This window comes from Trachymyrmex cornetzi, unplaced genomic scaffold, assembly GCF_001594075.2.
Source record: "Trachymyrmex cornetzi isolate Tcor2-1 unplaced genomic scaffold, Tcor1.1 scaffold627, whole genome shotgun sequence".
NCBI lineage: Eukaryota > Metazoa > Arthropoda > Insecta > Hymenoptera > Formicidae > Trachymyrmex > Trachymyrmex cornetzi.
Window position 1 is genome coordinate 101,794 of NW_017299945.1, and position 24,522 is coordinate 126,315.

Below are 24,522 nucleotides of genomic sequence, written 5' to 3' on the forward strand. Positions count from 1 at the left end.
CAAATACAAATACGCTCATGATATCTCGCTTAACCACTTTCACACAAATAAGTGATTAAATGCGAGAGTCGCAATTTCCGCGTCGAGATTCACTTTGCGTGTACTTTTTTTTTAGCCGCGCGCGTCTCCCGGAAAGCGCTTTTAAATCCCAACTCGAGGGGGCCACTTCTCGCGCGGCCGGAAAGTGGGTCGGAAACGTTCTGTTGGGAAGGGCTGGAATTCTCTAATTGGATGAATTGTCAAGTAAGCAGGCGAGCAAAGTTACAAGCTCGCCTGTTGTTAGTAAGTACTCGGAAGTTCCGCGACTGCAACTAACACGCGGGGTACACTCGAGCATGGACCAACGGCAGCCAATCCGCGTGAGATACTCATTGTTGGCTCTGTAACACACCATTGGGAATGCGAAGCGGTGTCGTCGGGATAGAACTTTTTGCGTCGAATAAGCGCGAAACACTTGAACCAACACTATAAGTCGCAGATATTGAAGTTCCGTGGTACAACGTCACGTATAAGATGCATAGAGATAAATCATCTGTGCTAAGACTTACATAATTAATCGATTAACCCTGTTAACCTATGCCGTTGTGTATATACGAGTAGTATCTCGAGCATTTCTCGATAATTCAGATATTTTGAATTTCAATTTGCCTGTTACAATAATCAATTTGCGTGAAAAATTCTTTATTTATCCCATTATTAATAAATTCAAAATCTGTTGCTTGAAATTTATATTTATTTGGCGAAATGAAAATACTGTTTTAATTTTAAAAATTGATAGATTTTAGTATTGAATAATATATATATATATATATACGTATATTTCAAACATAACCTGAATTATAACACAATGCGTGAAGATATATCGAAGATAATTTAACGGAAGTTTGCGGAACCCTCCCAAAATTTATGAACCGCTTAAAAGGCTATCGCATGCACTTACGCGTGCTGTTATGATAAAGACTTCGGCGTTCTATAGCGTCGACGTCAGTGATGTCGCATATATGTACATAATAGCGCCTCAAATATAATTAATGAATTAACTAACAATTAAATAGTAAGTGAAAACTATATCTACAGCTAATTATAGCGCTACGATAAAAGTTTTTTAATGTTGTGACGCAAATACTTAAAACTGTTGCGTCCTTCGTGATAATTGTATTAATATCGAAAAATCGGTCGATTCAAAGAAATCTTTAATAATTTTAATATATTACATACACATCATTGCCATGTAGTCGTGTTTCTCTCGTTAATTAATGTGGATTTTTTCTTGATGAGATTTTTATAAGGATCCAGTTTCTACGCTGTTTTTACAGAGGGTAAGACACCCTATGGCAATTTCTTGTGCGGAAATATGAGACCGTATTTTTTGCATCTTTCCCCTTTCTGCTTTGATTCCATACGAATTACGCCTCCATTCCCTCTTTGAATATGATATTTTCGAGACCAATGCGAGTTTATTTATTAATTATACAGAAATATAATTTAGATTTTTTTAGCAATATTGCGAAAAGTAAAATACTAATGAATCTCTTTTAATCCTTATTGCATGGAAGCTTATTAAACTCTCGCAGACGAATACAAATTAAAAGCTCCTGCATACGACATAGTCATAAACCATTTGTACGATTAGTTTCTCTTTTATAATATCATTAATATCACGAAATGTAGAGATACTATGCAGCTTATTTGGAATATAAATTCTTAAAAGATTAAATTGATAATATTAAATAACAATTTTTTCGCGACTCAACATTTTATAGAGAAATAACCTTTATTACGTTATTTGTTAAAACTTTATCTCTATTGCACAAAGAATAGTCAACGAATTAAAATTTTATTGGTTTAATCCTTAAATTTTATTACGTTTTCGAAATATATATTCACATTTTTTGTTATTTGATTTGCATTCGAAACGGTAATGGAAGATGATAACGCGTAAGATAGGTGATATCGATAGTTGAACTCATTGCGGAGGTTGCAGGTTATCGAGATTATCTTCACAATTTCTGCGTATTGAAGCGATTTTAAAATAGAATTACATTTGTTCACATCAGTGAGTTCTATAGAGCTCGCTGGTTTATGGATGTAGAATCTGCATAGTCGTATAGCCTTGGCGTTTGGTAATATTACAGAATTAATGAGATAGTTATATTTTTACTAAAGTTATGTACGTAAATTAATTCTTTATTTAATCACATTATCTGTAATACTATCTCGTAAACATAGAAAATTGTAAAATTTACTTACAATATCTTTCTATCATATACATTATTTTTGGAACATTTTTTTACAAAAAGTTTTACAAAAATGTTTTATTTTGACAAAAAATTTTTTTTTCCTGACTTTAGCTGCTTTGTTTAAAAATTTCATCTCGCCATGTAAAAATAATTAGGTAACTATTAAATTAATAATAATAATGGTAATGTTTAACGAACGTTATTATTAGTTTGAGAGTATCCTATTACTATTATTGCATAATTTCGTTGCCCTCTCGAAAATAGTTTATTACGTAATATTAAATTACGTTATACTCGTATATTTTATACACACACAGTATTCCACTTCTACCGCATTTTCTTTTAAGAACGTATTCTCTCTCTCTCTCTCTCTCTCTATCTATCTATCTATCTATCCATCTATCTATCTATCTTTTTTTATTAATTTCTCTTTTATTTAACAGCCGTAATTCCAGATACGAAAATTCGAGAAAAAATGCTCGTCCGAATCTCTTAAATTCTTTAAACGCGAAATTACCCCGTAGAGAAACCTTCTGAAAATACGACGAGTTGAGCGAAAATTTCTTCACGCGTTAAAGAGCTTGCTAAGAGCTAATCGTAGCCTTTGTCCGCGTCGAGGGGGGGCTTTATCCTGCTTTTTATGTCTCGCAACCTTAATCTAAGGCTCTTACAGCGCCACGTTAAACCGTAGATTTCCTACGCGGCCGCCTCTTAAGCCGCACTAGTCTGACCATAGGTCTTCGCCTCTGTGCCCTTACGATATTGCATTGTTCAACAGTGCAACAGTTATACAGAGAGAGAGAGAGAGAGAGTCCTTGGTTCTCTCACCATTTTCTTTAATTGCAAATACTGAAGTGTGAATCAAGAAAAATGAAACTTGTTTGATATTAATGAAAATATTTTTAATTTTGTCCTTTACACATATCTATGTTTATAATTATAATTAATCATGCACACTGATTGGAAGGCTGTACGATTCATGATCAGAGTTATACTAAATCTATATTGTGATCGGTTTTTTTCTTCATAATACATATGAGTGTTGTTGATTCTCCACAGCTAAATCCACACATGATAGTATCCCTATCAATATCGATCGATCGGCCAAAACATGAACAACTAGAAGTATCCAAAAAAGAGAGAGATGCAATCATTGAATAAATGGTAATTTTAAAGCGATATTCGGTCATTCGTTAGCGTTCAGCGTGGAAATGTGCGCGCATGCATGCATTCGTGATCGTTCCCGATAGCGTTCCCTGGCCGTCGCGTCGTTTTGCACATCGGCGATTTGTATGTAAATCCAAGATAGGCTCGCGGAAATAACTTGATCTGAAACTTGTAATTGGTTCGCTCTTAACTCGCCTAGCCGGCATTCTGAGCGCCGTTTAACGATGACCCAATATCCGCCCCTTTCGTGTCGCCGTTCCACTAATTCTTGGTTAATCTGTAGTTACTACTCTGTTGTCATTTGTGAACGCGATATAATTAGCGAGAAAAATAAATCTAATAGAGAAGTTGGTTCGTTTTAACTCAATTCTGATTTTGCCTTAGGAGATTTACCATTTCTTTCGTCTTTATCTCTCATCTTTTTCTTATTAAACGAATAAAAGTTCGATTAAGGCTTAAAATATAAAAATTAAAATTATAAAAACTTGAACTTTATAGAAAGTACAATGTTTACTGAATAAATGATATAAAAAATATGTAGGAATACATATCTAAAGAGGTTGTATTCCGTTAATTACTTTGATAAATTTTTATGCAGCGCACTTCCATGTCTTATTACAGTATTGTAGAAAGGGGAATAAATTGATGTTTTGTACAGATTTAGATTTTTGTTATACGCATGACACGCTTTTTTCTATTGTTGTTTGAAGCTTAATTTACTTTTAGCTCAATTTAATTAAAGTTTTGGATCCGTCGGAACGATTAAGAGCAGAGATATGTAAATTAATTGCCAGAAGTGAAGGCGAACTTGGCAGAGATCGTAATTATGCTTGTTTTTGTATGCTTAAATTATGACGCTCGGGATGGAGAACAATTGCATGGGGTTCTTTTCGGAAGAACTGCGCTTCCGTGTCGTTAGTATGATTGTGAAGACAAAGTTAACACACAATGTGTGTGTATGTGTGTAGCCAACGATATGCTTTGCAATATGCGGCACAGTATGCGCCGCAGTGCCAAGCCGTTGCTGTAATGTTTGACGCCAGCGGAATTTTGAAGCGAGACATCCGCAAAGATCTTAAACTTGGCAGTTTGCAACCGATTAATCTAAAACTTACTTCAGATAAGAGATCATGTGTACGATATCAACATAAAATATCGGCGCATGTAGTTACGCTAATAATGGAATAGATAATTGTTCCTTCGTTATCAGTAGTAAATGAACATTCATTTCATTTCTTGAGGATTTTCAATCGGAAATACCGGTCGACTACCGCGATATCGTAGTATCTCTCGCTGGATATTTGCTAGAAACGTGCACAAGAAATCGGACTTGACCTTAGAGCGACATTTCGCCTTAGGAATATTTCATACTGGGATCTTAGGAAAATGTCATGTTCCTTGTAATCGTTTCCGCGCTTTGAATTCCTTCTTGCTGATCTAATGTTACGGCAATACGTACAAGGGAAAATGCGATAAACTCTGGCGATAAGAGACACCGGTCCCTGTTTTTTCTAGGGAAAAAAGCAAATTGAGTTATTATGGAAGGTATTGGCAGCAGCTTTAAATACGTATTAGCTGGCCGCTTCCTTGGCTTGGGTAAATATACCGAAGGAACTTGAAGAGGCAATATCCGGTCTGGTTTGAGCCGAAGTTTCGTATTAGCCACTCGGTGCACTTTTCTACTGCGAGATCCGCTTACCGGGCGACATTACATTCGCGCACTTGAAAATTCTCGTTTCACAACTTGAATTAGGAACGATTTCCTCGAGGCTGAAGACTGTAGTCGCAAACAGAGATTTAAGAAGATACATTGCTACAATGGTAGAGTGCATGTTTCAAATAAATTATACAAGTTGTAATGTATAGCATTCGATACGAATGTCTTATCTTTCATTTCTATGTTTTAAAAAATAGTTTTAACATTTCATATAATAATTCTATTCCTATTGAAAATATCAAGAGAGCGATTGTTCGAAAAGGAATACGAAATCATAAATATATGTACAGTACCCTCCATAAGTTTGAGAACACCCTACTTTACAGGTTTTACAGGTTTGTAAATAATTATTTCGTCTTTTCTCAATTAAAGATTTAATAACATGCTATTAAAATATGGAATTTTAATTAAAATGCGATTCATACGAAATCTGATTCTTCGGGGTCATTTTACAATTTTTACGGAGTCTGAAATCAACTTGCGATTCAAATAGTTTATCACTTTTATAGAAATCGTTAAACTATAATTAAATGACCCGTGCATATACAAGGAACACAAGTGTTTATTGTATAATGGCTTTCCCGTAAAACGTAGGATGTTCCCAAACTTATGGAGGATACTGTATATGGAGCACACTATTAGCGCTATTGCATCATTTTATCCTGTTTTACGTCTAATAAACGATAAAAATAGAATGACACTAGTGCTGATAGCGCACACTCCGAAGCACACTCCGAACAATCTCGATCGGATTATCGTCTAGCTTGTCTGCATCGCGACAGCGAGCTGCGAAGTGCGAGTATACGATTTGCTGTAAAAAAAAATCGCGGTGTACCGCGTTACGTCGCATCATAGCGAATATCTGAGCGTCGCGGCGTCAGACAGACGCATTTCTTTAGCCGCATTCCTCTCCTCCCTCACCATATATGATACTGACATTACCGACCCTATATATGACCCGGTCACGTAACTAGAGCGTGAGTTCGTTCGGAGCGAGGAATGCAACCTCCTCCCTCGCGTGAGCGAATTGACTCGACGATGATGAAGAAAATGTCTCTCACAGTCGCAGACGAATATAAGAAATGTCCTTATGCTCTTTCGCGATGCTACGAAGACAAAAGACAAACGGCACGAATGTTGCGAATGTTCCATCTGGATATGCGTATTTCCGTGTAATCGTCCATGATTCTTTCGTGATTAAGAATTTTTCAAAAACGTTCTCAATCACTATGCAAAAATCTCGAGATCAAAGACTCGTCACATAGTGCTTTTTGTCGCATAGTTTGGCGAATTCTTTAGCCAATTTGGAAAGAATTTTTCGCTAGTAAAAGTGCTAATGTATGAGTATATAACGATAAACATAAAAATAGATGCTGTTGAAGTAAGATGTACCGGCTTGAACTTATCAAAGAATACAGAGATACGATTATATTTTATTTATATTTTTTCTTAAATTTGCAGAAAATTAACTTTTATCTTTTTAAAAAAGAACGATGAAGTTATAAAAGCATTTAATTTCTTGCTATATTCTCTCTATTGAACATTACTCTTTTTATTCTGGAGTAAATCATTAATTTGGTTAGGGTTCATTCGGATTAATCAGAGTAAATCTTTTTGCATACCTTTGTAACTCATGTGTGTACTAGCATTTTTTTTCTTTCATATATATTTTTTTTTACATTTCCCGGAAACTTTAAGAATGATTCTAAACCTGAATATCACTCGATAAAAGTATCGGCGAGAAAGATTGTAGACAAATGGGAAGTGTCACAAACGCAAACGATAAAACGTGAAATGCATACGAAATTCGCATTATTGACGCTCGCGCTTTCTTGCAGCTTCGTTTCGCGGTCGTGCCACTTAAGGATGTTTTGTACATATTTACAAAATAACCAAATTGTGAAGAAATTACAGATTATTCTAAATCACGTTTAAAAATATGATAATACGACAAAGTTGGTGACGGTTTACTATCTGGATCATAAGTCATTTTAATAAATAGTAGTATTATATTTTTTTAATCTGTGCTCTAATAAAAATATATGGAAATGTATTATAAAATAAATGATAAAAATTTCAATTTTTTAATATAAGTACATTATGTATTCAAGATTATACGTAGAGTTACATTGCGATGCATCAACTAGTCCAGTAAATAAACAAAATAAATAGGTATTTGTTTTATATCTTTGTAACTAATCAGTTGAATCGCAATGAAACTTTGCATAAATTATTTTGAGGATTTAAAATATTCATAAATGAAAAATGTAAATTTTTTATCATTTTTGAAATTTTAATTTTTAACAATAAAAATAATAATAAATAAAATAAACAAACTACAAAAATGTGTTATTAAACAAAAATATAATCTTATTCACATAACTTTTATATATATGTATGTATGTGTGTATATATATATATATATATATATAGTTTATTTGAAGTGTATAAATATTAAATGTACTTCGAAATTTAATTTTCTTTGCAGGGACTGTACGTCTAATACATCCTTAAATTTCAATGTAGCTTTCAAAATTATCGCGGATTCGCCGAGAGTGCACGCGACATTGCTTCAACGAGAAATAGCACGGTATTATTGCAACGACAACTAAAAATCGAGATGTTCGAAGCATGGTACTATATCTGAAGAGTCCACCACGGTGCATCAGAGTCCGATCGAATGAAAATCCGATATTTACGTTCGACAATTTACAGTGAATAACTGGCAAGATCGAGGGAGGAATAATTGAGTGCAATTACACAGAATAGAGAAATTGGTTTTATATTCATATCTTTCTATCTTTTTCTTATATGTATGTAACATTAATTTCTAAATAACGTGTATCATTATATTTAAAAAATCAGCTCGCGCCTGAAGAAATGCAAGCTGTATTTTGTTACTTTCGTAGGAGACAACTCAAAGACTACATAAGTACTTATACTTGACGATATTGTTAGGGCAACATTAGGGCAATAGGTCTCATGAGAAGAACTGTACGTTCATTCATTTTTTATGACAGAAGAACATAGCTAATAATACGGATGAAAAAAATGCGTACAGATCAATACGATGAGTAATAAAAGTCGCGCGGTATTATAGACTTGTATGAGTCATTGTTGGAAGGAAACACTTCTGAAACTTTACATATGTGACTTGTATTTTATACATATACCCACATATGTGCAAAGGGGAATATCCTCCTTTGAACTTTACAATCTATCATCTTACAATCTATCTCTAACACACTTTACTTTCACATCAAATTTGAGTATTGGTCGTTAGTCGAAATTCCTGAAAGGTTTACCAATTTTGAAAATTGATCTCCTATATTGGAAGATTAGCGTACACTTAAAATTATTGAATTACAAAACTACCAAACAATAATGAATAAGCCAAGCAAAACATTTCCATATATTCTTGATCTGAAATTCAGTTAAATATTCTTTTCAGAGAATCGAAAAGATATTGAAACATACAGATTATTCAATATTATAATGCAGATATATATTTGAATATAAATATATTTAAAATGCAATATGATCGGGCTCATGAAAACTATCTTAATTAATCTATTTTTCAAACACTATTTGAATCGTGTGTTTGAGAATATAATATAGTTCGAGAGATATATGTTACAAATATAATCTAAATCGATATTATTGTAACGATACATTTTTGTGTTACATAACGGCCGATTACATGTATATAAAGTTATTAAACGATTCGGAACGATCTTTTCTCTATAATTAACGGATAACGAGATATATTCATCTTTATAGAGAATAAAGGATTAATTATATATATTTTGTAGGAGATTTCTTTTCTATTTAATTTCATTAGCGTTTCATTTCACTTTTTCCGTTCATTACTTGACTTACGTTAGAACCATATATTTACGGCATGTTTCAGAGCGCGAGTAAAGTCCGGCGTGAAAATCCTAGATGCTTCATCTAGCAGCCCGGACTGGATTGTCGTTAGTGATGTCAATGTGAAGAACACAGCCGCCACGTTCACAGCGCGACGTAAGGAGAACTCGTCGCGTGTATCGAGCACGTAAGTACATGAAGTACCCTTTTGGAATAGTTCTGTCGCGCAATCTGCCCTCATTAAACCGACATACGTCGGCAAGTTTAGAAAGACTCTTACTGGAATTAGTGAACATGAGGGCAGTTAATGTAATGAGCAATTTAAATCCCTCGCTTCCGTTCGTTAAACCGAGAATATGAACGAATTAGGTCTTGCTGCAAATCGAATAATACAAGAATTTTCGAGCGAACGAATGTTGAAAAGTTAAGACTTGTTAAATTGTGCTTTCAATACTGCATAAAATTTGGCTTTCTTATTTTTAAATTAACATCTTTTATCACAAAGCGTTATTTTAATAGAGATTAATATTTAACAATTGAATTTTTTTTTACATCAATTTATTTTTAATTATAAAATCTACATTTAATAATTATTATAATATTTATTATTTTTTCGAAAAGTCTTTAACGAGATTTAACATATTTAAGAATAGATTAAATAAATTTATTTATTTGAGTGCATGTAATATGATTTAAAGAGTTTAGCTAATCTCACACAAGTAACAATATTTATTCTAAATTACGTGATGCAATCTCTTTGTGTATTATTATATATTTTTAACGTTAAAGAAATATGGTACGAAAATTAATCCTATCAAACCGGAAGATGTTCCGATGGTAGCGTCGTTTGATCTAAGATATCTGCTTTCACAGTAGTCGCCTTAGGCGTGCAATGGCGCTTCGTCTTTGTATTCTTTGTACTCTTCTTTTTCTTCTTCTCCGTCTTCTCTTTCTTGTCATTCTTCGACCGAATCACTCGATTGTGCGGTATGTCGATTTGCTTTATGGTACGCTGCGGTTGACTGACATCTTCAACTTTGTAAGCGCGAATAAAGAAAGGGGCTTCGCCCGTTTTTTCAAACGACGATTCTCTCATCGACGAATCTTCGGTTGACCGAACAAGACGATTCTTCGGTTTATTCCTTTCCGCGGAGGACGATTTACTCTCTTTCGAAGTATCAACGAGCATTCTGACAAATCGATTCCTCAGTTTGTCCTTCTCTTCGGACGATGATTTACTCTTGTCCAAAGTATCTTCGACCATTCTGACAAATCGATTCTTCGGTTTGTTCTTCCCCTTGAACAAGTCGTTTCCGGAAGTATCCTCAGTCGTTCGGATAAATCGCAAGTTCTTCGGCTTGTCCTCTTCGGATGACGATCCACTTTCCGTGTTAACCTTGACCCCTCTGATAAGTCGACTTTTCGGATTGTTCTCTTCTTCAGACGAATTGCTGTTTGATGCATCCTGAATCGTTTGGATAAATTGATCTTTTTGTTTATTTTTCTTTTCTTCGGACGATGATATACTTTGCAAAGTATCCTCTTTAATATGCCTTTTTCCTCGTTTTCTCTCGTCCTCTTCTGAGGATGATGAAGAAGACGAAGATGAATCATCATCACCACCGTTGTCTTCATTGTCGTCATTGTCATCATCACAATTTTCATCGTCATTGTCATTATCCTTTTTTGATTTTCCGCGTTGTTTTTTATTCTTTTTATGATTATCATCATCATCATCATCATCATCATCATCATTATTGTCACAATCACACTTTTCGTCGTCATCATTTCTTTCATCGTTCTTCGATTTCACGAATCGTTTCTTACAACCATTATCATCGTCGTCACAATTTTCACCGTTATCTTTCTTTTTTGATTTTACACGGTATTTTTTGCTTTTTTTACAACAATTTTCATCGTCGTCATCGTTGTCGTCATCATCATCATGATCGTCATCGTCATCACTGGAAGAGCTACTGTTGTCATCGTCGTCATCTTTCTTCCGCTTGGTTGCACGTCTCACACGCTCAAATTCCTTCGTTTCTTCCAACTGCTCCTCGTTCTCGAGAGACATCCATTTACTGCTAAGGTACAAGTCTCTCCTTGTACGCTTATCAGCAACTTTCTCCTCGCTAGATGAACTCGAGCTGTCGGACTTTTTTTCATCTATAGTAGTGTCATTGACCGTGATCACTGTCGTCGTTGTCGTTATTAACGCATCATTCTGATTCTGCACATCTTGCGCCCAGACAACGTACGTAGCTGTAAATCCCACGAGAAAACTCGCGAAAAAAAATAGCGCACCACGACGCATAATCGATCGTGCAACTTAGAAGGGCGATTTGCACTCACGATGGCGGTCAGATGGTCGCCTTATATATACCGTGGTTGCGAAACGCTGATAAAGAAAGGAGTCATCGAGCGAAACACGCTATTGCTGACGTAGCGATGCGATGCGTGCTGAAATCGGTGGAGAAGCAGAGAGGACAGAGGGCGATAGGTGGGGAAATCCGAGCGAGCAAAGAGAGATTTTCGTTATCGCCGTTAACTCGTTGATGGTCTGCTTTGATTCCACTTCGATTCGCACTTGGAACTTTGGCTTGGAGCTTGGAGCTTGGAGCGTGCTTTCGCGAGATTGGCGATTTGCACCCGCTTCAGCCGCGAATCATCGATCGCGCGCGAACACCAGCGAACACCAGCGAACACGAGCGAAGGGTTAACGCCGCCCGGCACGCACGCAACGTGGATCAACGGCCACGATAAGGAGTAGGAGGAGGAGAAGAAGGCGGTGGGCGAGGGTTCTTAGCCGGAGGTTCCGCTTATCGAGATTCTACGCGGCGCGCGCTGGTAGCGAACGCGACGGCTCTCGCATCGAGATCAGACTCGATGCGTGTGATACCGGCTCCTCATAGCTAGGCAAGTGGCTCGAGGCTGCAGAATAATTACTTTGAAATAACGTCGCTGCCTTCATCTCGATAAGATAAGAATCTCGAGAAGACGTAATGAGCGACTGACGCTGCGAACGAGATGCTTACTAAGAGAGTGTTCGGCATAAAGAAGAAAAAACCCTACCGAGAATTATGGATAGCGTCGAGAGAGAAAATCCAACTCTCGTCGGATATTATTAACTCTTTACCGAACTCATCATCATTCTTTGATGGCAACTCGATAGCAATTTACACTTTTAAATTTGATGACTATTGTAATTTTATTCTGCTTATCACAGCATCCTTCGATAATGATTCAAAAGCACTATTACTTATATCATTATAGACTATAAATTACATATACTTTATTTCAAATTTATTGTTAACGATATATATTGTATAATGATTTCTTTCAAGTTAATTTTATCAAATTATTGAAGAAACAAAAACTATCTCTCAATTTGAACGAAAAAATAAAACTGAAATATATATTGTATAAATATTTTTCAGGAGCATTTTTAGTAAAAGAAGTATTATTTTTTATTTAATCTTTATATTTTTATTCGCTTGCACGGTTTATTACAAAGTAAAGGTATACTTCATATTTTTGTTTTTATTAACGTTATTGTAGTTTATTAAATATACTGCTAGATTTTTTATTATACCTAGTGATTTCCATTCCGTATATATAACTCGTATATAAAATTGAGATATTAAAAAAAAACTATTAATAACAGTTTCTGATTCAATTTGGAAATACAACCTCAGTTTACAACCTCAGTTTTTAGCGTATTAGCGATCTAATTTTGGAATAATTACATTTTTATTTTGAAAGGATATATTTTTTCGCAATTTAACATCGTAAAAATGGTTTGTTGGATGGAATTCGATAAATTTGTATATCTCTTAACGAATCTAATTATATGTATTTACATGTCTATGCATACTTAATTGTACTTTAATTCCTAATTCTCGTGAAAACTGCTCGTTTTACAGCAACTTTAATCCGACATCGCCCATTTCTCGTCGTAAAATATGAATGAGACAGGGGATCGCGTGTATAGCTGGAAACAGGAACAAGTAAAGACGTTTTGGAGAAACGCTTTTAAAGCGTATGTCGAGGAAAATACAAAGTCCCTCGCGCAAGAGAATCGTTAAATTCTTGTAATGACGTACAATTTTCTGTGTTTGCGATGTAACAGCCGACTAACAGGCGAGTTATCGTTCCTTTTAATTTCTGCACTCATTCTCGCGAATCCACTTGGAAGAGAATAACATTAATCATTGAAGGTGCAGTACTTACACGAGTGAATGAACGAACATTCGTTCGAATCTCCTTTATCAAATGTTGATAATGCACAATTTCCACAGAGTTATTCTCAACGCTTTTAAAGAATCATTTATAATCACGAATTTATGAATTCTTGTTGCATTATTATTCTAATGTAATTCTTACCTTATATCGTTTTACTTTTCGAAAAGTAATCTGCGTTCTTTAATTTTTTTTTTTTTTGCGAGAATCTCATGGACATTCCAAGATTATTGTTTCTTTCTTTTTATTTAGATCCGCAGAAGAAATAATGACGATGCTGTTGGAGGCTAGCGAGGAAGGCATAGGCGGAAGCTGGGACGGCGGTAGAATCGTATGGAGCGTGCGTTACGCGCTCGAAGGCGAAGAGGAGAACGGCTCGCAGTTGACGGGCGTCGATCAGCAGCAGCGAATGCAGCAACGCCAGCTGCAGCACCATCATCATCATCACACGATCGAGAGACGGAAACTGCAGGCACGGCTAGAGATACAGAAGGATGATATACAAGCGGTGCTTCCGATCTCTAAGGTAATACGCGATTCTTCTAGCAATTTTAATTCGAAATTTATGCATGTGAATTTGAAAAAAATTTATATATAACAATAGAATGCGTCAAAAGTTCAGAAGAAGTAGTCACAACCGTATCTGGAATATTATTATGTGGGCGTATATATAGATACATATGTGTCTATCTACAAGATATCTTACTTTTCACATATTATTTTTAACGGCAGATTCTTTGATCAGTTTTGAGACAGTTTTCTTTAGCGAAAATATTGAAACACGCCAATATTTTTCACGCGATTGAAAAGAAAGCCTTTTTACGAATTGAATTTCAGTGGTACAAAATTATATTTTTCTTACATAGATAAGTAGAATACTAATGTAAAGTTTAAGTTATAAAAATGTGTAATGCTGATAGACTACAAGAAAGTCTTTACGCTTATTACGTCATAATCTATAACTATATATAGTAGAAAATCAAGAATTTTGAGACATAGAGAAAAGTATTTGAAAGATTTTTGCGATTTCGGTTAGAGAGGATTTTGATGCTTTTCTCTCGTTTACGATTATTTTCATTGTGACATTCTTTGTCCTTCGTCTCCTGCACCTCGTGCTTCGTTCTTCGTCTGTGAAAATCCCTTGGAAAAGAGCTAACTCGAACGACGAGCACGATCAATACGGTCGCGTATATCGATCACCTCACCGCGCGAGAATCTGTTTCCACTCGGTCGGCCAATCTACGATCCTCGCGAGTACCGAGACAAGAGAGAAAAAGAAAGGAAAGGCGATGAGAAAAAGGAAAAGCTCTGTGAAAAGAGACAGACAGAGAGAGAGGGGGAGAGAGAGAGAGAGAGAGAGAGAGAGAGAAGATCGACAAAGGATAATGCTTTTCCCTCTTTGGCTCCCACGGCGAGCACTCTGATGCTTTTCTCTTCGGCTTTTCCGCGCCCGCGCCTTCATCATAACGGCGATATTTCCAGTCCGTGGCAAAATTCCATCGATACCGCAGAGCATCTGCTGTAACAACGGATCGTAATGAAATTTTTGATTGCCGCACGTTGAACGGCGTCGACGCATCTTTGCGTTCCTTTATAAAGTGAGATGTATGTAGAGTGAAACATTAATTTTCTTTATAGTTTGTAAGAAATGTGTAACATATGCAAAATAATAATGTGGTTCTGAATATATCTTAATAGTGATAATAATTCAATTGTAAAAAAATGATTAACCTATTTCGATTATTTTCATCAATGATATATTATGTAATATATAACAAATATTTTCGTAATAAGACCAATTTGTTTTCTAATCAAATTTTATCGAATTTCATTCGATAAAAGAAATTGAAATCGGTGATAGATGTGCTTATATTGATATATGACAATTAAATATGGTTTTCGTAATTATTTTCCATGCCACAACAAGTCCTCGCAATTAGAACACACGCCTGTTGGTATGTAAATTAGATCTGACGGTTCCACATTATCCATAACATGCTCACAATTTCCAGTAACACGATATAGCAGGTGCACAGTACGTAATTCTGTGTATGAAAGTCAACATGAAGATCGCGTAAATGATCAGACACATTCACCCAGAATAGAGTCTTATGCCCAATTTCTTCACCTCTAGATAACTTTATCCAAGAGATATCTCCCAGAATACAATGGAGATATCTCCTGGATAAGGTTATCCGCAATTTATCTGAAAGTGAAGAAATTGGGCATTAGACAATTAATTAACTGTAAGAAAGATATTTACGCGATTCATACAATAATTGGTGAAGAATAAAAATACCGTGTTAAACCGGTATTTTCAATGAAAAGTTCGTATAATATGGTTTTACAATAGCAGGATGTCTTGCAAAATCATACTTAATAGACATTTTGCAATTGTGAATTCTATTTTTACAAATAAAATTTTAATTTTTGAATGTTATTTTTAAAGACATAATGCTATGGAAAATTTACAAGTGTGTGATTTTTATCAATATTATTGCTAAAGACTTTAAATGAAAGATGATTAATGTTGGACAGTTTTTTTTTTGCGACATTTCATAGATAACGTCATTAGTTACTAATTTTGCAAATTCGTTATACATATCTATAAGTTAAGTCAAATTTGACAGTGCTATTATAATAAGGTCGATCTTAAAATCGAGAATCAGTATTGGCGGATGACGCAGGGTAAAGATCGAAAGCATCGAGAAAAGAGGTTGCACGAGGTCTCTTTTAATTAAAAACTTTACTCACACAGTCTCGCGCGTGGAAGGAGCTGCAATTAGAGTAAGGATAATCAACAAGCACGGACGAAGTCCCGACAACTTTACGCGAACGAGCGAGCGAGAGAACGAGCACGCGGCGCCTTCAAAAGGATATGTAAACGAATTAATTATCTCATTTATCAATTAGCGACCTCTGACACGCGCGCTTGTTTTCTCTGCTGAAATTTATCAAAGTAATAGCCCGTGTATTGTATACATATTTTATGCACAGCAATGTAAAATCCTTGCGTTTCTCTTATATCCATCAACCTCCTTCCATTCGCCGTCGATGAAACATCATTCTACGTTGAAAATGTTCTCCATGTTGTTTTAATAAACTCACAGAATAACCTCGTTGATCTCGGAAATATCTGGAAAATAACTGTGTGCTTCATTCGTGTATTAAAATATAAATTTATGATTCTGAAAGTTAAACTGCTAAATTCATGCGTCAAGTTTGTACTCATTATTGTATATATTACACTCTTCAAAATTGCAGCGGGTCAATCTTTTGAGCTATTAAAAGGAACAAAATACATTGCCGAAGATAAAAAGGACATGCACATTTTCCGCAGAGAGTAAATTAATTACATTGAAATGTACATATACAACACATATTAGAATCTACAAACATATATGTATAATAATATCAATTTTCTCTAGATACTTTGAATATGGTAAAAATTTATTATTACATAAAAAAATATAGTTCTAAATTGTCTCAATTCGATCTTAATTTGATAGCTCGCTCTCTCTCTCTCTCTCTCTCTCTCTCTCTCTCTCTCTATCAAAATTTTTTTTCTCTTTTATATTAAATCTTCTCATGAGAGATTTGCTTAAAGCTTACTCTAACAATCTTAAATTGAAGAATTTTACAATTTGGAGATTGACGTTTCTTGTGAAGTCAAGAAAGTAAACCAGAAATTTGTACAGTAAATAAAAAAGTTTTTAAGTTGATTTCTAAAACTCTTAATTAATTACACGCCATTAATCGCATCTCGGACCATTATTAGCCCGATATTGTTGCAAATGATTAATATAGAAAGTTAGGAAAGAAAGCGCTATTCAATTATAAATTTTCACATAAGAGTAAAACCGACTTTAATCCTTTGATGTTTCCAAATAAAAGTTTCAAAAATTCAAACAATAGAAAAATGACTTTAACAAATTTTTCTTAAATGTGCTCGCGAAGGATTAAAATATTTCCTTTTATGTAAAAAGGAATAACGTCACAAATATTAGAAATATTGGAAGAAGCAAATATTGCAAACAGTTTAAAAAATTTTTCTTATGCATTTTTTTTAAATTACAATAAAAACTGTCAAATAGTACGATATTGAACTCTTCATATATTTTATTAGCAATTTGTATAATACATTACGCAATAGAAACTGAATCAAAAAATCAGTAACAAGTGATTCCTCTCAGGGAATTTCTCGCGTTTCTTTCGTGAACAATGCATTCTGCACGGCGAGATACAAACTACACGGACGTGTAGTCTAGTCTCGTAAATATTTTCGTGAGTCTTGGTTCAGATGAGAAAATATTTGACGAAAGAAAGGGAAGGAGCCGCGGTTCGCGTTCGAATGTAAACTACACTCGCTGCTTTTATCATTGCAAGAGAGCACGCTCGTCCACGCGAGAGATATAGTATATGTATATAGTGTATAGTTGGCTGGCGCATACACCCCAACGTGGCGTCAGGGATTTAAATTCCCTCGCTGCAATATCCGAGCCGTTTGATGTTCCTTCCAAAGGCTGCCGGTCTGTATGGACGGAAGCGAACTTGGAAATGGCTTACTAGTCTGGCCGACCGACCCTACCCAACCAACCCCTTTGCGGAACTCCCCCGTTGACGAACTAGTGTAAAGTACACGGACGACGCGTACACGTAAAACGTGTAAACGTGGCAAGTAATCTTCCACGTGTACGAGCAACATCGCGGCAAGCAGCAAGAACAAGTCTTCAACAGTTGTAAAATAACTGCACGAGTTCACGGAAATCCATTGGTTCTCATTTTTGAACTCGTTTAAACTTTTCATGATGTTAAATCGTTAGATTATATATTAATGGCTTATTTCGGAAATGTGCGGATCAACTTCTTTACGGTAACAACTTTTTTCTTATTTGAGAAAATATGTACCATTAGAGAAGATCGATAGTTTTATCGGTTTATATATAGTGAGATGATTTTACTTATAACTGAGACAAGCTTTTTGTACTGCTTTGAAGTTCTGCTTTTCATGAAAGATCAAGAACTCGTGCTTTTCCCGCAAGTGTTCTTTTCAAAAGTGGAATCAAACGAAATAATTAAAACGAGAGATAATATTGTTTCATTTCTTTTTAGTTTTATAGAATAACTGAAAAATTTTAAATCACATATTAAATTTATTTAAAAAGTTTAGTTCTTTCTTATTGTTAGAGTTTATATTTTTGTAATGTGCAGTTATTCATTTTAAAATATTATGTATATATGTATGTACGTACATATATGTACATACATTATTACAAAAATAGAAAAATTATAAACTATTATATATTTTTAGGGAAGATAAATTTAACATTTTTCTACGTATGTATTCTGCGTAGTTTTGTTTAATTTATGTTTTTCGAATTTTATGTTTTCGGTAGTTCACATACATATTTTTTAATATCGCTTACCGCGCCTTTTGTCTTGTCACGACGATAACGGAATAAAGTTCGAGGCAAAATAGATAACAGTTATGAATAATGGATAATGGCTGCTCTATCAATGAAGGTTACAGAGAAATGCATATATATTAAAATATATGCATACTTTCATCTCAAACTATTAAAAATAGGAATAGGACTTTGCCACTTCAGATATGAGAAAAATTGGAGTGTAGCTTAAGCTATGAGTTTCTCTTCGACAAGCGAGAGGGAATGTTTTATATTTTGCTTCAGAACTGGGAGGTGATGAATACAGCTGTGTTGACGGGACGTCAGGTGTCGCAGGGGATGAAGGTTTTCATTGTGAGCCAAGCCGGCACGGTCGCCGATGTTACGCTGCAGTCGTCCTGTCATTCCGAGGACGAGAGTGTCCTCAAGGTAATTGCTTTTTAATTTATCTTCAGCGCTCACTTAGATTCTTAGGAATTTAATTGAAGAAATCTTGGTATTATATACCTTCAGTAGAATTCGCTGCTTTCTCATTTTTATCGTTGTCATTCGTGTTTAATAACTTTTAGAACTTTATATTATATATATTATATATATGTATATATTTTTTTTTGTTTTCATTTCTACATATTCAATAAAGGAATATGGCAATATACGATTATTTTACATGTCCGAATTTGGAAATTTAATTGTATGGATTTATTTTTTAAAAATATATTGAGTCTACTCTTCAAATTTTAAATAGAAATTAGTTTTACATAATATACATTATTCTATATAACGGTATCTACACATTTATAACGATATCATTTTTTTAAATCCTAAAAGTATAGAAACGATAATGTCCACGAGTTTCAAACTCCTAATACCCCGTATAATCGATGGATGAAGTGATACTTTCAATATCCTGGTATTTTACACTCAAACCGTGCATTACGAACTATCGTGGTGTAGGGGATCAAACTATATTTAATACCTGATCGTTGTTACGAATACCTATAAATTCGCAGGTATCATCCTCGTGCAGTAGCGTGTACGTGGATGGTTCGGAGATCCGGGGTTCTAGTAACGCATCGGTCCTCGTCAAATACGGCACGTATACTGGTCTAGCAAGATTCACCGTGTGGATGCCTGAATTTCCATTGGAAGTAAGCGTCGCTGACACACGGTTGAATCAAATAAAGGGTTGGAAGGTGCCGGAGGAGCATGTAGCAAGTGCGAAGAGCAAACGGAGTTTGCTGAATGCGACGCGGATCGAACAGAAGACGGAAGTTGTTTCGACGTCGATAATGCCATTAGAAACACCACCGGTAACCGCACGAGCGAAGAAGAGAAGCGCCGTTGATCTGGAAGAGTCGATAGAGGACACGTCTATGGACGTGGACGATCCGGACGAACTGCTCGAGGAGGATGAGCACGAGGAACGATTTCGATCTAATGGAAATGATCACGGATGGGATACAATCAACTCTATCGATCGGAATCTATCTCCGGCTAATTGCAGATTGCGTTTCCAGCAAAGTCCGGTTGAGGTTCACGCCCGATTCTTAGCAACTGATCACGATTCGGGTAGAGTCTCGTACTTTGTCAATCGGCGCACCTGGTTGCGCGTCACTGACCTCGTAGCCGGCATGCTGCGTGTCTCCGATCCTAGAATAGCGACGCTTCTTCAAGGTAGATTGGTTCAGGGACGCGGAGTGGGTCGCACGGAGGTGCAGGTACTGTCACCGATCACTGGTAGAGTCATCGGCGCGAAGGAAATCAGAGTCGGCAACGATCGCGTGTCTGTGACACGTCTGTCTGTCCGAGTGGTATCCGGACTTCAACTCGCTATCAACCCAGATACTGCGATCGAGAACGGATACGTTGCCGAAACCTCGGTTACGAGAAAACTTACCGCCCAATATCAGGTAAATTATTATTATTATTATAAGTACAATATTATTATTTGTATCCAAGTTTCAAATATGTCTTGAGAAAAATAGTAATTTTGCTAAAATTTACAATTTAGAAAAGTCAATTAAAAAGTAGTTGTTGAGTTTAATAACTTAATGCTTAAATGTTTTTAAGAAATTTAAATTTAGAACTGTGAAGTGAAATAATAAATTAATTGCTGAAAAAATTATGTTTTATCTTTTTTTTTTATATGATATTAATACCGATTTTTTTAAAGAACTTTAAAGAGTTAAAAAATGTTATTAAATTGAGTTAATCCATTCAATTTTTACTCTGGATATATCGACTTTACATTTTTCTCGATGAGATGAATGTGTGTGTGTGTATGTATATATATATATATATACATATATATACACACACATTATGTGCCATAGAGCGTGTGTAAATAGAGCAGACTAAACTGAGTCGAAAAGTCCTCTACCATTTTACAATTTTCGCAATAGGTAACAAGATATTAATTACTAAAAATTGTCGAAAATTGGTCTTTAATAATTTTTTACTCAAATACTATCAACTTTACAGAAAAACTGCAAGAGACAAAAATTGTTTCTTTTCTTCTCATAGAGCGTTAAGGATTTTTTCAAAATTTTTAATTAATTTTTTAATATTGCATTTTCTTATTTTTACCACCATTATATTATGAGAAAATACGTTATTAAAAAATTTTGAAAAAATTCTCAAAACTTTATGAAAAGAAAATAAACAATTTTTATCTCTTTTAGTTCTTGCATAAAGTTGATAGTATTTGAGTAAAAAATTATTGAATACCAATTTTCAGCAATTTTTAGTAATTAATCTCTTGTTAAGCATTTTGCAATTTTCGCAATTTACTATTGTGAAGATTGTAAAATGGTAGAGGATTTAGTTTAGTCCGCTCTATGGCAGAAATCTCGCCGAACACCATGTATGTGTGTGTGCGTGTGCGTGTGCATGTATATATGATCAAAACAAAACTGTTACACGGCAAGCAAATTTGTTATTGTATATCAACAGGAAGGATTGCTGGACATTGACGTGGAGTTCTCGGACAGTACCCGTACACCCCTCAGGGAAATCGCTGTGAGCGATTACCATTTACTGGTGGAGAGTCTGGATCCGGAAGTTGTGGCGTTTGCACCAATGGTCGCTTCCCATCATCCACGTGTAATCGCGGTCGGTGAAGGCCGCGGTGACTTGCTGCGTGTCAGTTTACAGCTGGCCGATTCCTGCCGATTATCCGGTAGACGTTCAAGCAAGGGTTCTCAGAGGACGACGGCCGCTGCATTGGCAAGCGCGTCGGCTAACGTCGAGGTGGATTTCGCTTCGAGCGAGGTACCCAATCGGCCGGAATTCGTGCAGAACGACGGCGGTGGCACTGTCGGTTCTCACCATCATAGAGAACGTAAAACTGGCCGGGGCGAAATAGCTTCCGATCTACACGACATCCTTATCGGTAAATAGATCATGTTCCTCTTTGCTGCTTTCTATCTTTCTGTCTCGCTTTTTTGGCATTCTCTTCACTTTTTCTGTTCTTTTCTACGCTTTATAACTGCCACATAACGCGCATGGTATGCACTTTGTTCTGCATTTCTTAGCGGAAACTTTCTTCGCGAGACTAAGTATTTGGCTTGTAAAAAGTTCTCTGCCTATTTATGCGTGATCTCTCTTCACGGTTTCCGTCCAGTCCTTCGTAACTGATAGTCTTCCTCCTTTCGCTGAATGTCAAATGCGTCTAGTTCTTAGAATAAATTGTGACGCAACACATTACAAATCATTGAAGTATAATATCATTGAATCATTCAACATGAAATATCTATTATATCCGAATATTCTTATACGATTTATACGAACAATGGAAAATTTGACCAAAGAAAAGTTGGATGCAAATTTCGTAATCCTGACAATATAAAGACGATTATGAATCTAAATGAGAACCAAAGGAGATTAGAAAATGAAACCCTTGGGACACCTTTTAAATATATGATTCTTTTTCTTCCTCATATCTCCAAGTAGTTCGAAAAGTTGAAATTACTTATATATTGTGCATAGATGTAATATCAAGTCGCTACATATCAGAATTCAATTATAACGCCAAAAGTATAGACGCACATTCAGTATCCTCACGAACTTTGCATATCCGACATAGCATGTCTAGCCGCTGTCTAGCTGGAAGCATCAAGGGAGAAAGATTTTCAGCGGCTCTCTAACTCAGCACAAGTATCCCGTCTCACTCTGTCCTCTCTCTCTCTTTCTCTCTCTTTGTTTTTCTGTGCAAAGGGTTACCGCTGAAAGACGAGAAAGACAGGCACGAGCACGAGCCTTTGGTGCAGGCACGGCAGCATCGCACGGCTATAGCTAATGGCATGTCTTCAGGGGGTATGGGCGGCGTCGGCGTGCGTCACCACGGCGTCGGAGCGCGGATGAGCCCGCTCGAGATCGGGATGTACGTGCTGCTCGCGGCGTTCTGCTTCGCGATCGTTGTCTTTGTCGTCTCCTGCGTGGTGTACGCCAGCAAGTTCAAGCCCCAGCCACCGGACTCCCCGTTGACCGGCGCGGCCGTCCCGGTGCTTTCTGGCGCGGGTGCAAGGGCTCGCGCTGCCGCAAACCAGCTGGCATCTGGCAGACGACCGCCACGCGAATCGACCACCAACGCACACGATTGGGTATGGCTAGGTAGAGCGACTCTCGAACGAGCTGCCTGCGGTCCGCAACAGGTACGCATATCGGTGTGAATTTAATGATTTGTGAGTGAAACCGTTAATGAAGCCATCGATAATCATTACCTATTAAAACTAATTTCGAAACTCTCAAATGGCCTGATAGTTAATTGCACCGTTAGATGTAATAATGTTAGTCTATTATTTAAAATTTAAATCAATGAGACCAGGAAATCACACTTATCAGGTTTATTCGGAGGAAAAAAATGTTTTCTAATTGCAAGATTGTTTGATTGTATAGACGATTTTAATAAGATATATACATTATTTTGTAAATAAATATATAGAATGACATTTCTTCTAATAGTAGTTAAGTTTTGAAATATATTAATTCATGTTGTTGATCTTATTTTATTTATGTCACGATTCCATTTACTATCTATTTCTCAACAAATAACTGTAATAATATTTTTCACATTAATCTCTTGACTCACTTCTTTACTTCTTTCAACATAAGTATTAAATATTTATAAATCAATAAGAATGGTACTTTAGACCGTACATGTGAGAACACAATCAATACTAGAAGTTAATTTACAATAAATTTATTTACAGTTTTTCAGCACATTAACACCTTTCTAATGTGGCCTGATTAAGCATCGAATTATTAAAAAATTGCTTGTCAATTTAATTTAATTTGTGGTATCATTACAGTAGTTTAATTGCGTTTAAAAGTCCGGAAAACCAATTCGGCGCGCAGTTCGAATGACTACAAATATGGTATATACGCATGTATATATATATATATATATATATATATTATATATGTACATATATATATAATTTACATTGCATTATTTGAGCATTAAAGATTCAGCTTCGAGCGTTATAGGCATTTAATTTCTAGTATTGATTAAATATTTAATGCCATAAAATTATTAAAGATTACTAACAACTTGAAGAATAACAAATAAAATTTCATAACATCGATAGCGATAACGGTCCAACGAGTACATCTAGGATTAATTCGGTAATTGAAATCAATTCGAATTTTCGACGAGATTTGATGCTGTAAATATCTTTGCGCATTTCAATAACCCAGTGGTAAATTGTTTTAAAAACAACGGGATTTGTTGAAACAATTTGATTGAAAAAACTCGGTTTATGTTGCAGGTACGAGTAACGAGTAATCCGCTGGCAGGCGAAGGGGAACCCGAGGCTGAATTGGGTACATGCTTCGACAATCCGAACCACATCGAGCTACCATCTGCCAATCAACGGCCTAGCGGGGG

At 35.7% G+C, this 24,522-nt stretch overlaps 2 protein-coding genes across 2 annotated transcripts in view; one reads left to right on the forward strand and one right to left on the reverse strand.

Moving 5' to 3' along the window:
• Positions 1 to 24,522, forward strand: part of dtn (transmembrane protein 132C dtn) — a 108,634-nt gene that overhangs the window by 82,893 nt on the left and 1,219 nt on the right. The window contains exons 3-9 of the mRNA XM_018516321.1: positions 9,035 to 9,178; positions 13,483 to 13,756; positions 18,921 to 19,064; positions 19,646 to 20,545; positions 21,588 to 22,026; positions 22,851 to 23,287; positions 24,404 to 24,522. Of these exons, the coding sequence (XP_018371823.1) occupies positions 9,035 to 9,178; positions 13,483 to 13,756; positions 18,921 to 19,064; positions 19,646 to 20,545; positions 21,588 to 22,026; positions 22,851 to 23,287; positions 24,404 to 24,522 (2,457 nt within the window). The remainder of the gene's footprint in view (positions 1 to 9,034; positions 9,179 to 13,482; positions 13,757 to 18,920; positions 19,065 to 19,645; positions 20,546 to 21,587; positions 22,027 to 22,850; positions 23,288 to 24,403) is intronic.
• Positions 9,665 to 11,361, reverse strand: LOC108766816 (protein PFC0760c). Its single transcript, XM_018516335.1, has 2 exons — positions 10,928 to 11,361; positions 9,665 to 10,831 (listed from the first exon to the last, which is right to left on the reverse strand). Exons 1-2 carry the CDS (start codon positions 11,303 to 11,305, stop codon positions 9,806 to 9,808), a joined length of 1,404 nt encoding a protein of 467 aa, XP_018371837.1. The 5' UTR covers positions 11,306 to 11,361; the 3' UTR covers positions 9,665 to 9,805.

Excerpts from the sequence above, each read along its gene's own strand:
- LOC108766816 (XM_018516335.1), bottom strand. The coding sequence starts at position 11,305 with ATGCGTCGTGGTGCGCTATTTTTTTTCGCGAGTTTTCTCGTGGGATTT. Across the intron at positions 10,832-10,927 it reads ATGACGATCATGATGATGAT|GATGATAATGGTTGTAAGAA; the intron begins GACGACAACGAT and ends AATTGTGACGAC.